The following is a 14,376-nucleotide window of genomic DNA, read 5'->3' on the forward strand; positions in this document are numbered from 1 at the left end:
GTGTGTGTGCACAAGTGTGTATGTGTATAACTCTGTGTGTAAATGTGTGTGTGTGTGCACAAGTGTTTATGTGTATAACTCAGTGTGTATGTGTAAATGTGTGTGTGTGTGTGCACAAGTGTTTATGTGTATAACTCAGTGTGTATGTGTAAATGTGTGTGTGTGTGTGCACAAGTGTTTACGTGTATAACTCAGTGTGTATGTGTAAATGTGTGTGTGCACAAGTGTTTATGTGTATAACTCAGTGTGTATGTGTAAATGTGTGTGTGTGTGTGCACAAGTGTTTATGTGTATAACTATGTGTGTATGTGTAAATGTGTGTGTGTGCACAAGTGTTTACGTGTATAACTCTGTGTGTATGTGTAAATGTGTGTGTGCACAAGTGTTTATGTGTATAACTCTGTGTGTATGTGTATAACTCTTTGTGTTTGTGTAAATGTGTGTGTGTGCACAAGTGTGTATGTGTATAACTATGTGTGTATGTGTATAACTCTTTGTGTTTGTGTAAATGTGTGTGTGTGCACAAGTGTTTATGTGTATAACTCTGTGTGTATGTGTAAATGTGTGTGTGTGTGCACAAGTGTGTATGTGTATAACTCTGTGTGTATGTGTAAATGTGTGTGTGTGCACAAGTGTTTATGTGTATAACTATGTGTGTATGTGTAAATGTGTGTGTGTGCACAAGTGTTTATGTGTATAACTATGTGTGTATGTGTAAATGTGTGTGTGCACAAGTGTTTATGTGTATAACTCTGTGTGTATGTGTAAATGTGTGTGTGTGCACAAGTGTTTATGTGTATAACTCTGTGTGTAAATGTGTGTGTGTGCACAAGTGTTTATGTGTATAACTATGTGTGTATGTGTAAATGTGTGTGTGTGTGCACAAGTGTTTATGTGTATAACTATGTGTGTAAATGTGTGTGTGTGCACAAGTGTTTATGTGTATAACTATGTGTGTATGTGTAAATGTGTGTGTGTGCACAAGTGTTTATGTGTATAACTATGTGTGTATGTGTAAATGTGTGTTTGTGCACAAGTGTTTATGTGTATAACTCTGTGTGTATGTGTAAATGTGTGTGTGTGCACAAGTGTTTATGTGTATAACTCAGTGTGTATGTGTAAATGTGTGTGTGTGTGTGCACAAGTGTTTATGTGTATAACTATGTGTGTATGTGTAAATGTGTGTGTGTGTGTGCACAAGTGTGTATGTGTATAACTCTGTGTATAAATGTGTGTGTGTGCACAAGTGTTTATGTGTATAACTATGTGTGTATGTGTAAATGTGTGTGTGTGTGCACAAGTGTTTATGTGTATAACTATGTGTGTAAATGTGTGTGTGTGCACAAGTGTTTATGTGTATAACTCAGTGTGTATGTGTAAATGTGTGTGTGTGCACAAGTGTTTATGTGTATAACTATGTGTGTATGTGTAAATGTGTGTGTGTGTGTGTGTGTGTGCACAAGTGTGTATGTGTATAACTCTGTGTGTAAATGTGTGTGTGTGCACAAGTGTTTATGTGTATAACTCTGTGTATAAATGTGTGTGTGTGCACAAGTGTTTATGTGTATAACTATGTGTGTATGTGTAAATGTGTGTGTGTGTGCACAAGTGTTTATGTGTATAACTATGTGTGTAAATGTGTGTGTGTGCACAAGTGTTTATGTGTATAACTCAGTGTGTATGTGTAAATGTGTGTGTGTGCACAAGTGTTTATGTGTATAACTATGTGTGTATGTGTAAATGTGTGTGTGTGTGCACAAGTGTTTATGTGTATAACTCTGTGTGTATGTGTAAATGTGTGTGTGTGCACAAGTGTTTATGTGTATAACTATGTGTGTAAATGTGTGTGTGTGCACAAGTGTTTATGTGTATAACTCTGTGTGTATGTGTAAATGTGTGTGTGTGTGTGCACAAGTGTTTATGTGTATAACTCTGTGTGTATGTGTAAATGTGTGTGTGTGCACAAGTGTTTATGTGTATAACTCTGTGTGTATGTGTAAATGTGTGTGTGTGCACAAGTGTTTATGTGTATAACTATGTGTGTATGTGTAAATGTGTGTTTGTGCACAAGTGTTTATGTGTATAACTCTGTGTGTATGTGTAAATGTGTGTGTGTGTGCACAAGTGTGTATGTGTATAACTCTGTGTGTATGTGTAAATGTGTGTGTGTGCACAAGTGTTTATGTGTATAACTCTGTGTGTATGTGTAAATGTGTGTGTGTGTGTGTGCACAAGTGTTTATGTGTATAACTCTGTGTGTATGTGTAAATGTGTGTGTGTGCACAAGTGTTTATGTGTATAACTCTGTGTGTATGTGTAAATGTGTGTGTGTGTGTGTGTGCACAAGTGTTTATGTGTATAACTCTGTGTGTATGTGTAAATGTGTGTGTGTGCACAAGTGTTTATGTGTATAACTCTGTGTGTATGTGTAAATGTGTGTGTGTGCACAAGTGTTTATGTGTATAACTCTGTGTGTATGTGTAAATGTGTGTGTGTGTGTGTGTGCACAAGTGTTTATGTGTATAACTCTGTGTGTATGTGTAAATGTGTGTGTGTGCACAAGTGTTTATGTGTATAACTCTGTGTGTATGTGTAAATGTGTGTGTGTGTGTGTGTGTGCACAAGTGTGTATGTGTATAACTCTGTGTGTATGTGTAAATGTGTGTGTGTGCACACCTGTGTATGTTTATAATGTTGTGTGTATGTGTAAGTGTGTGTGTGTGTGTGTGCACAAGTGTTTATGTGTATAACGCTGTGTGTATGTTTATGTGTGTGTGTGTGTGTGCACAAGTGTGTATGTGTATAACTCTGTGTGTAAATGTGTGTGTGTGCACAAGTGTTTATGTGTATAACGCTGTATGTATGTGTCTGTGACTGTGTGTGTGTGCACACCTGTGTATGTTTATAATGTTGTGTGTATGTGTAAGTGTGTGTGTGTGTGTGTGCACACCTGTGTATGTTTATAATGTTGTGTGTATGTGTAAGTGTGTGTGTGTGTGTGTGCACACCTGTGTATGTTTATAATGTTGTGTGTATGTGTGTGTGTGTGTGCACAAGTGTTTATGTGTATAACGCTGTATGTATGTGTCTGTGACTGTGTGTGTGAATATTTAATTTGGAAATGCCATAAAATAAATTCACATTACTTCCTGACCAAAAAATACAATGGCCAAAAAAGGCTTAAAACCTCGGGGGGGATGTTAGGGTGCAGCAGAATTGTGAGTGTCTAGAGCAGCACAAAATCTAAATATGCCACTGGCCATATATGATACATTTTAGTATTAGGACAGTGTGTAAATGAATCTACTCTGTATCATTTCTTTCTTACCTCCAATTACTAATGTAATGCCAGCCACATAGCAGATCTTTAACTTGACATCAGCTTCATTTGTGAGAAGTTTGACGCAGTCAAGTCCCAGCAGATGGATGATAAACCCAAACCCTGCCAGAATATCTGCTGTTATCATCAAAGCCCGAGTTGCCACTAATTTCACTGCAATATAGAGAAAGGTCACATATGGTGCCAAAAATGTGATAAATTGTATAATGTACATATTAAAGGGACAGTGAACACCTTGAAATTTGTATATAAACTGTTTAGTTATGCAAAATTAGACTACTTTGCAATATATATTCATTATTTATTTTTATCTAATCATCTAATTTAGTTCTGAAAATTGAGCAATTTCTAATACCCAGAACTTGAAATGCAACCTGCGGACTTCTCAAGACGAACTTTGCTACATATATATTCCTAATTGGCCTTAACCAATAACAAATGCAAATAACTTTATGACCTTGGCTAACTTGGTTATCTGCAGACTAAAGTCCAGATTGGCTCCTCCCAAAAAGGCAAATTGTGGGTGGAGTTTCGCTGTTGAAAAGTTGGCCAATATGTTATTCCACAGCAACACATCAGAAATGTCTTGTTATTATAAGGTGCTTATTGTCCCTTTAAGAGCTAGATTATGAGTGGAGCGCAAATTTGCACCGCCGCAAGTGCTTTATCTGTGCTGAATTTTTTTTACCACTGAGTGGTCGCAAGTAAAACTTTGTGCTCTTGCTGTCGCATTCTTACGCAGAAAAAAAGGCTTTGCGAAGTTGCGAATGCAGGATCATATTCCCCTATAGATCTTAATGGAGTCTCGTTTTGAGAAAAAAAAAATAACAGCCTCCAGCTTACGCAAACACGAGCTCAAGATTGCATTGAGATATATGTATGTTTTTCTATACATATGAATATCTGTATTTACATGTCTATATTTGTCTGTAAATACATATATACATATGTATAGAAATACATAAATATATATTCATACATACATATACAGTATATATTTATATGTGTTACTATGGATCCCTATGTAAAAGCACTTTTTGCCCGTTTCTTTTATAACACCTGACATCTCATATCTTTGTGGCCTTATAACATTTTTAAAAATATTTTTTATTAGTTAGTGTTACTATGAGCGTAACTGTACTTTTAAATGTATTGTTGATGTGCTTTGTGATACTTTTTTGACTCGCGTAACAATTAACCAGAGCTCTGAAGTTGCGGTATTCATTTTAGTGTAAATCACGATTGCATTCACACGTTCGCCTTTACTTTCAACTTGTAATACGAGGGCAAGCAGCCACAAAAACCTGATATCGCTCACACGCACATGCTAGCGCACCACTTCATAATCTAGCTCTAAGTGTGCTGCCATTTAGTTTGACTATGTAGGAGATAAATAAATGTTTTAAATCAAATGACTGTAAAGTTATTAAAAAAGCTAGTGCTTGACAGCTTGAATATGATCATTTAATAACAAAAAAATGCAATTGTTGCAATCTATACCTTCTTTATGAAGTATTGCACTTAAGAAAATTACAATAAATGTGAAATCTGTGCACAAATTGATGCTTAGAGGAATAGGCTGGAATAGCTCCAGCCTGGCTGCCTCTGTAGAGGAGTAGAGTGTGGATTTTAGCTTATGTGAGTGTCTCTTTACAGCATAGAATTTTGAGGATTATACATTTGTGTATATATTGGTTAAGGGGCTAATAAAGGAATCCATACATCTGTTATTTGCCTGTGATTTTTTTCTATTTCCTGTTAAAGGAGATGAACATCTTTATCACATCACACAAAAAGCCACATTTGACTGTTTCCAGTTTATTAGCACAGGTTCTGCCTAAGTATACAGAACATATGATAAGATCTAATGCAATTTTTGAAAGTTACTCTAAACTATAAAGAATGACTTGTTTCCTTTATAGTTTTTGTCAAAAGGGTTAGAATCAGAGAAAGGGATGAAAGTCAGACTTATTTTTATTTTTGAAAGAAAAAACATTAGCATTGTTATGAGAAATGAGCCTCAGCCTGCTGTGATTACCTTATGTATTGTTATGATTCATGGTGTGAAGTTGAACAGAAATAATAGGCTCACATTCCTTTGAAATGCTTATTTTATATTGATGGCACATGTACTATACATGCACTGTAAATTATGTAAATGTGGTCAATATTATTATAAATGTTCATCAAAAGGTTTCAATGCTTGTTTTATATTGATGGTACATGTATTGCACATTTACAGTCAGTTATGTAAATGTGTTAATTATTACAAATGCTAAAGGGATACTAAAGCAAAAAATGTCATGCTTCTGACACAACATGCACTTAAAAATAAATGCTTACCTAATAAATTAATTTCTTTCATGGTGGTGAGAGTCCACGATCCATTACTACTGGGAATTAATCTTCTTCACCACTAGGAGGAGACACAGATTCCCAAACCTCAAGAACGCTAAAAAAAAACTTCCCACTTCACTAAAATTAATAAGATCAAACAAAGAAGGAGCAGTGAAAAAAGATGGGCGCAAAAAAAATCTATAAAAATACAGGGTGTGGTGTCAGCATAACACTAAAAAGCTCTAACAGAATCCAAAACATGAATAGATTACTCTGAATAATTCTAAGGATTAAGACATAAAGAACGAACAACAAAGTTCCAAATAATATTGTCAAAAAACACAACCTTATCCAAAGGAAAAATAAGGTAAGGAGAAACACAATAAAGAGTAGAAACTCTTTTAGCAGATGAAAAAGCTAAAGGAAACAACACTCCCAGAAAGACAACTAATATCTATCTGATGCATAGATTCAAAAGGAGGAACATGCAAAATCCTCTTAATTCTAAGCCAGACTAGAACTAAACGATGAAAAACAGAAAGATTAGCAATCTTCTATGGAAAATAACTAAAAAGGACAGAAACCTGACCCTTCAAAGAACTGATGGATAAACCATATCTAAACCATCCTGTAAGAAAGAGAAGAAATCTAGGAATTATATAAAAACTGCCAAGAAAAAACCCTAATTTGAACACCAAATATAAAAGGGCTTCCAGACCTTTAAATTACAATTTCCCTAGTCACCGACTTACAAGCCTCTATAAGAAACTCAGTAACTGAACAAATAGTTCAAAGTCAAAGAGGGATTTTGATTCTATCTCCATACCATCAAGCCAAGAGATCTTGAATCCAGATAGAAAAGGGACCTTAAAATAGAAGGTCTGGATGCAAAATAAGCAGCCAAGGAAAGAACTAAATCTGCATACCAAATTCTGCAGGAACAAACTGAAGCAATCAGTATAACCAAAGCTCTTCCTCACAAATTTTTGCAATCAACCTAGGAAAAAAAAAAAAAAATAGGCAAGCCAGAAAGACCACTGAACTACCAGAGCATCCAAAAATACAGTTCAAGCGAAAGAACACCATTCCCCACTGACGTCATCGGCCAGGGACAGAGAGAAGGGCCCACGCAGCCACCGGCTATTAAGCGGAGGACAAGGAGCCGAGATTTGAGCAGGTCCCCAACTTCGCAATTCTACTGTGTGAGTACAGCGGGCTAGACCCAGGGGAGGATAAGAGCGCAACACACAAGCGCAATACCCGCAAGCCACTGTGCGCCGGAGGGCCGGGGCTCCGCTCCGGTGCACACTTGCATACTCTGCCATTCTCTTAATTTGCGGGGTGGTAGATGCATCTAGCCTGAGACTTTCTTGCTTGCCTGCCTAAAGTGGCTTAACAGACTCACCTCCTACCCAGACTATACATCTGCTTGCGCCAACTTGGCCCTCAGCCTAAGGCCCCATTATTCCTACCCTACACACAGCATACAGCAGGCAGCTGAGTTCACCTACAATTGGGGCCCTGCCATTACCATTCCGGCCTGACACTCTGAACTCTAGCTGGATGATACTGTCACCTTACAGACAATAGTGCAGTGGGACTTGATTAACTGGCCTCCATTGCACTACTCATATTGGACATACTTTGACTACTGAAGTGCCACAAGATCTTGCCCTGCCTGGCCTAAAGGGGTGCTTTTGAGGCTTCTGCAAATACAGGGGATCAGTATCATTACTGCACATGGATCTGCCAACCTTGTCACGTATTAGAAGGCATAACCTCTATATATATCAGCTGCACAGAGAAGGGTAGTACTGCTGTGTCTCTCCCTCCCCTTTCCTGCTCCTTCCTGGAGCAGGTCATACCCCAATTCCTTTTCCCAGCTGAGCCCAGTGGTGGCACTTTCCCTGGGGGGAGACACATCTATCTTTGAGTTACCAGGTCTGGGAGCTATTCATTACTCACCCACCTGCTGAACAGTCCTATACCACAAGTGCAACAGCCTGTATTGAAGTTATTTCTCACTTATCTGGCTTGCCCAGACTGGCAATGATGTGCTAAATTCTGCTGCACCCCTCCCCACTGGTGTGAAACAGCTGTGACTACTGGGCCCCCCCACTTGAGACCACGCTTCTGGCAACCTATATCCCTGTAATCAGAGGCCCCGCTATGCAATGTCACAACAAGCCAAAAGAAAGTCTAACGGCTAGATTTGGAGTTCTGTCGGTAACGACCCGAAAAACTAACGCCGGCTTTTTTCTGGCCGCACCATAAAAATAACTCTGGTATTGAGAGTCCACATAAAGGCTGCGTTAGGATCCAAAAAAGGAGCGTAGAGCATTTTTAACGCAGCTTCAACTCTCAATACCAGAGTTGCTTACGCAAGCGGCCAGCCTCAAAAACGTGCTCATGCACGATTCCCCCATAGGAAACAATGGGGCTGTTTGAGCTGAAAAAAAACCTAACACCTGCAAAAAAGCCGTGTTCAGCTCTTAACGCAGCCCCATTGTTTGCTATGGGGAAACACTTCCTACGTCTGCACCTAACACTCTAACATGTACCCCGAGTCTAAACACCCCTAACCTTACACTTATTAACCCCTAATCTGCCGCCCCCGCTATCGCTGACACCTGCATTTTATTTTTAACCCCTAATCTGCCGCTCCGTAAACCGCCGCTACTTACATTATCCCTATGTACCCCTAATCTGCTGCCCCTAACACCGCCGACCCCTATATTATATTTATTAACCCCTAATCTGCCCCCCTCAACGTCGCCCCCACCTGCCTACACTTATTAACCCCTAATCTGCCGAGCGGACCGCACCGCTATTATAATAAAGTTATTAACCCCTAATCCGCCTCACTAACCCTATAATAAATAGTATTAACCCCTAATCTGCCCTCCCTAACATCGCCGACACCTAACTTCAATTATTAAACCCTAATCTGCCGACCGGAGCTCACCGCTATTCTAATAAATGGATTAACCCCTAAAGCTAAGTCTAACCCTAACACTAACACCCCCCTAAATTAAAAATAATTTTAATCTAACAAAATTAATTAACTCTTATTAAATAAATTATTCCTATTTAAAGCTAAATACTTACCTGTAAAATAAACCCTAATATAGCTACAATATAAATTATAATTAAATTATAGCTATTTTAGGATTTATATTTATTTAACAGGTAACTTTGTATTTATTTTAACCAGGTACAATAGCTATTAAATAGTTAAGAACTATTTAATAGCTAAAATAGTTAAAATAATTACAAAATTACCTGTAAAATAAATACTAACCTAAGTTACAATTAAACACTACACTATCAATAAATTAATTAAATAAACTACCTACAATTACCTACAATTAACCTAACACTACACTATCAATAAATTAATTAAATTCAATTCCTACAAATAAATACAATTAAATAAACTAGCTAAAGTACAAAAAATAAAAAAGAACTAAGTTACAAAAAATAAAAAAATATTTACAAACATAAGAAAAATATTACAACAATTTTAAACTAATTACACCTACTCTAAGCCCCCTAATAAAACAACAAAGCCCCCCAAAATAAAAAATGCCCTACCCTATTCTAAATTAATAAAGTTAAAAGCTCTTTTACCTTACCAGCCCTGAACAGGGCCCTTTGCGGGGCATGCCCCAAAGAATTCAGCTCTTTTGCCTGTAAAAAAAAAACATACAATACCCCCCCCAACATTACAACCCACCACCCACATACCCCTAATCTAACCCAAACCCCCCTTAAATAAACCTAACACTAAGCCCCTGAAGATCATCCTACCTTGTCTTCACCTCACCAGGTATCACCGATCCGTCCTGGCTCCAAAATCTTCATCCAACCCAAGCAGGGGTTGGCGATCCATCATCCGGTGGCTGAAGAGGTCCAGAAGAGGCTCCAAAGTCTTCATCCTATCCGGGAAGAAGAGGCAATCCGGACCAGCAACCATCTTGATCCAAGCGGCATCTTCTATCTTCATCCAATGACGACCGGCTCCATCCTGAAGACCTCCACCGCGGACCCATCTTCTTCCGGCGACGTCCAACTGAAGAATGACGGTTCCTTTAAGGGACGTCATCCAAGATGGCGTCCCTCGAATTCCGATTGGCTGATAGGATTCTATCAGCCAATCGGAATTAAGGTAGGAATATTCTGATTGGCTGATGGAATCAGCCAATCAGAATCAAGTTCAATCCGATTGGCTGATCCAATCAGCCAAGCATATTGAGCTCGCATTCTATTGGCTGTTCCGATCAGCCAATAGAATGCGAGCTCAATCTGATTGGCTGATTGGATCAGCCAATCGGATTGAACTTGATTCTGATTGGCTGATTCCATCAGCCAATCAGAATATTCCTACCTTAATTCCGATTGGCTGATAGAATCCTATCAGCCAATCGGAATTCGAGGGACGCCATCTTGGATGACGTCCCTTAAAGGAACCGTCATTCTTCAGTTGGACGTCGCCGGAAGAAGATGGGTCCGCGGTGGAGGTCTTCAGGATGGAGCCGGTCGTCATCGGATGAAGATAGAAGATGCCGCTTGGATCAAGATGGTTGCCGGTCCGGATCGCCTCTTCTTCCCGGATAGGATGAAGACTTTGGAGCCTCTTCTGGACCTCTTCAGCCACCGGATGATGGATCGCCAACCCCTGCTTGGGTTGGATGAAGATTTTGGAGCCAGGACGGATCGGTGATACCTGGTGAGGTGAAGACAAGGTAGGATGATCTTCAGGGGCTTAGTGTTAGGTTTATTTAAGGGGGGTTTGGGTTAGATTAGGGGTATGTGGGTGGTGGGTTGTAATGTTGGGGGGGGTATTGTATGTTTTTTTTTTACAGGCAAAAGAGCTGAATTCTTTGGGGCATGCCCCGCAAAGGGCCCTGTTCAGGGCTGGTAAGGTAAAAGAGCTTTTAACTTTATTAATTTAGAATAGAGTAGGGCATTTTTTATTTTGGGGGGCTTTGTTGTTTTATTAGGGGGCTTAGAGTAGGTGTAATTAGTTTAAAATTGTTGTAATATTTTTCTTATGTTTGTAAATATTTTTTTATTTTTTGTAACTTAGTTCTTTTTTATTTTTTGTACTTTAGCTAGTTTATTTAATTGTATTTATTTGTAGGAATTGTATTTAATTAATTTATTGATAGTGTAGTGTTAGGTTAATTGTAGGTAATTGTAGGTAGTTTATTTAATTAATTTATTGATAGTGTAGTGTTAGGTTTAATTGTAACTTAGGTTAGTATTTATTTTACAGGTAATTTTGTAATTATTTTAACTATTTTAGCTATTAAATAGTTCTTAACTATTTAATAGCTATTGTACCTGGTTAAAATAATTACAAAGTTGCCTGTCAAATAAATATTAATCCTAAAATAGCTATAATATAATTATAATTTATATTGTAGCTATATTAGGATTTATTTTACAGGTAAGTATTTAGCTTTAAATAGGAATAATTTATTTAATAAGAGATAATTAATTTCGTTAGATGTAAATTATATTTAACTTAGGGGTGTGTTAGTGTTAGGGTTAGACTTAGCTTTAGGGGTTAATACATTTATTAGAGTAGCGGTGAGCTCCGGTCGGCAGATTAGGGGTTAATAATTTAAGTTAGGTGTCGGCGATGTTAGGGAGGGCAGATTAGGGGTTAATACTATTTATTATAGGGTTAGTGAGGCGGATTAGGGGGTAATAACTTTATTATAGTAGCGCTCAGGTCCGGTCGGCAGATTAGGGGTTAATAAGTGTAGGCAGGTGGAGGCGACGTTGAGGGGGGCAGATTAGGGGTTAATAAATATAATATAGGGGTCGGCGGTGTTAGGGGCAGCAGATTAGGGGTACATAAGGATAACGTAGGTGGCGGCGCTTTGCGGTCGGCAGATTAGGGGTTAATAAGTGTAGGCAGGTGGAGGCGACGTTGAGGGGGGCAGATTAGGGGTTAATAAATATAATACAGGGGTCGGCGGTGTTAGGGGCAGCAGATTAGGGGTACATAAGTATAACGTAGGTGGCGGTCGGCAGATTAGGGGTTAAAAAAATTTAATCGAGTGGCGGCGATGTGGGGGGACCTCGGTTTAGGGGTACATAGGTAGTTTATGGGTGTTAGTGTACTTTAGAGTACAGTAGTTAAGAGCTTTATAAACCGGCGTTAGCCCAGAAAGCTCTTAACTACTGACTTTTTTCCTGCGGCTGGAGTTTTGTCGTTAGATGTCTAACGCTCACTTCAGAAACGACTCGAAATACTGGAGTTAGAAAAATCCCATTGAAAAGATAGGATAAGCAATTTACGTAAGGGGATCTGCGGTATGGAAAAGTCGCGTCTGAAAAGTGAGCGTTAGACCCTATTTTGAGTGACTCCAAATACCGGAGGTAGCCTAAAACCAGCGTTAGGAGCCTCTAACGCTGGTTTTCACGGCTAACGCCAAACTCCAAATCTAGGTCCAAGTGTCCTCATCCCTCTAAACACACGGTCCGAGACCATTTCCAGCCTATTAGAGATCCTATACCGGACATTTCAGATGATGACAGATCTATCTCTCCTCCTTTATCTGAAGGGAGGGCCAGCGTGCGAAGTTCACCTCCCTCTCGCACACAGTCTGAAGCAGTCATCATTGACTTTTGATGATCTGAGGAAGGATATTGTCACAGTCAACGAGAGGACAGATATAATTGAACGCAAACAAGAAGATCTACTTGTTGATCATACGAATTGGGTTAGCTATACTCAAAATCTGGCAGACCAGGTATCATCTCTAGAGGCGAAATTGGCCGACTTAGAGGACCGCTCCAGGCGGAACAATATTAGAATACGTGGAATTCCCGAGTCTGTGGGCCCACAGGAGCTAGAAAAATACGCCCAGGCGCTCTTCAGAGCCATCCTGGGACCTGCAGGAGAGCATGATGTGAGGATTGATAGAATTCATAGAGCGGCTAGACCACAGAATCTCCCTATGGATAAGCCCCGAGATACCATAGCCAGACTTCACTATTACTCCTCCAAGGATAGGCTCATGAAAGTGACCCTCAGGCAACCTCAACTTCCAGAGCAATTTTAGGATGTATCATTGTATCCAGATTTATCCTCCTTCACCCTACAACAAAGACGAAGCTTTATTGAATCCACTATAACCCTACGCCTACATCAAATCCGGTACAGATGGGGATATCCTACGAAACTGATCATTACCAAAGATGGAACTCAACACACAGCCCTCACTCCGCGGCAGGCTCAGTACCTGCTGTGGGTTTGGAACCTACCTGCTGGAAATATGGAAGGTGACCCTCCCCGCCCACAAGGAGCAGGCCCTCCGCTGAGGCCGGGGGCGCAGGCCTGGAATCCAGGCAGGCAGGAGCCAGCCAGACAAAATCCAGTTCGATGATCCAGCCTACAGATCCATATGTCATGGACTATCTTCTACCTATAACAGGGACCTTGTTGGTCGTGTTGCAGGCTAACCCTTGTTGGCCAGTTTACTCTGAAGACTGAGTTTGTTCCCAATGCCTTAAAGTTACTAAGAGAACTGGTAATGTACTAAAGACTGCACCACTGGTTAATTATTTTTTGCTTACTGTTTATTATGTTTGTGGGTGCCTCGAATGGGATGGGTGTTTTTCTTAGGGTACAGCACCTCCCCCTTCCTAAGGGTTGCTAATAGAGACCACTCTTTGCTCTGGCCATCTGCTCCCTCTTCTTCTCTTTTTCTCTCTCTTACTTTCCTCCTTCCTGTCGGCTCCTCCCTCCCCCTTCTCCACCCACCTCCCCTTGCCCTCACCCACACCCTTGCTGCTCCTTTGTTGCCCCATCCTTTTGGCCACGTGTACTAGATCACTTCCCACACTTACTAATTATTGTTGGTTGATGTTTATTGCTCTTTTGAGACCTGCATATTACAGATGTTTACATTGGGGGACTATACCACTTTCTCACTGATTGATGTCGCAACAGACCACTCCTTACTTAGGTACTGGCGCCTTTTCATTTTCATCCCTTCTCCACGCTTCTCCTTGCTCCTGGGCTCTCTCTTTCCCTCCCACCTCACCTGTTCCCTCTATTACCACCCGTCCATATTCCTGCAGCTCTCTCCCCCTCCCTGAGCCCCTTCCCTCTTCCCTAGACCCCCTTCCCTTGTCTCTTACCGTTTCCCAAACGAATCGCTCTTCCTCTCCCTTCCCCTACCACCTTCCCTCTGTGTCTACCGTTCCTTAACCCTGTCCCCCTTGACCCGATTCCTGGATCTGGGCTGCGCCCCCCTGCGCTTGGGATGTGGAGGGAGGCAGGTCGGGATGGGCTTCTTCTCCTGGGGACGTACCTTGAAATGTGAATTATTTATGCTGATTATGTTATTCTATTATGCTTTTGACTCTCAATTATGTGTACCCTATTATAGGCCAATTTTGTACATGTATATATGCATACTTCTATCTGTTTATTTCTAAGACTTGTATGTGTTACTTGAAGTACAGACTCACTTTGATGGCCGGCTCCCCCTGGGACTGAGTCTGTCCCTAATAACTTGATGATGTATGAGATGGGGTAACGTATTGAAATGTATACTCTTTGTTACCTGTTAATTGTTTACTGCTTGTTATTGTCTGGAGGGATATGGTTCACTGTTCTTTCTCGCCCTAGATCCCTGGGTTACTCTCCAATTATGTGTTTATTACTAGCAATCATT

General features: G+C 40.0%; 1 protein-coding gene across 1 annotated transcript in view; it reads right to left on the minus strand.

Annotated features, from left to right (window-relative positions):
• The window catches only part of CLDN16 (claudin 16), a 196,632-nt gene that overhangs the window by 163,385 nt on the left and 18,871 nt on the right, over window positions 1-14,376 (minus strand). Inside the window, exon 3 of the mRNA XM_053709046.1 lies at window positions 3,329-3,493. Within this exon, the coding sequence (XP_053565021.1) occupies window positions 3,329-3,493 (165 nt within the window). The remainder of the gene's footprint in view (window positions 1-3,328; window positions 3,494-14,376) is intronic.

The sequence above is a fragment of the Bombina bombina genome, chromosome 4 (assembly GCF_027579735.1).
Source record: "Bombina bombina isolate aBomBom1 chromosome 4, aBomBom1.pri, whole genome shotgun sequence".
Lineage (NCBI taxonomy): Eukaryota > Metazoa > Chordata > Amphibia > Anura > Bombinatoridae > Bombina > Bombina bombina.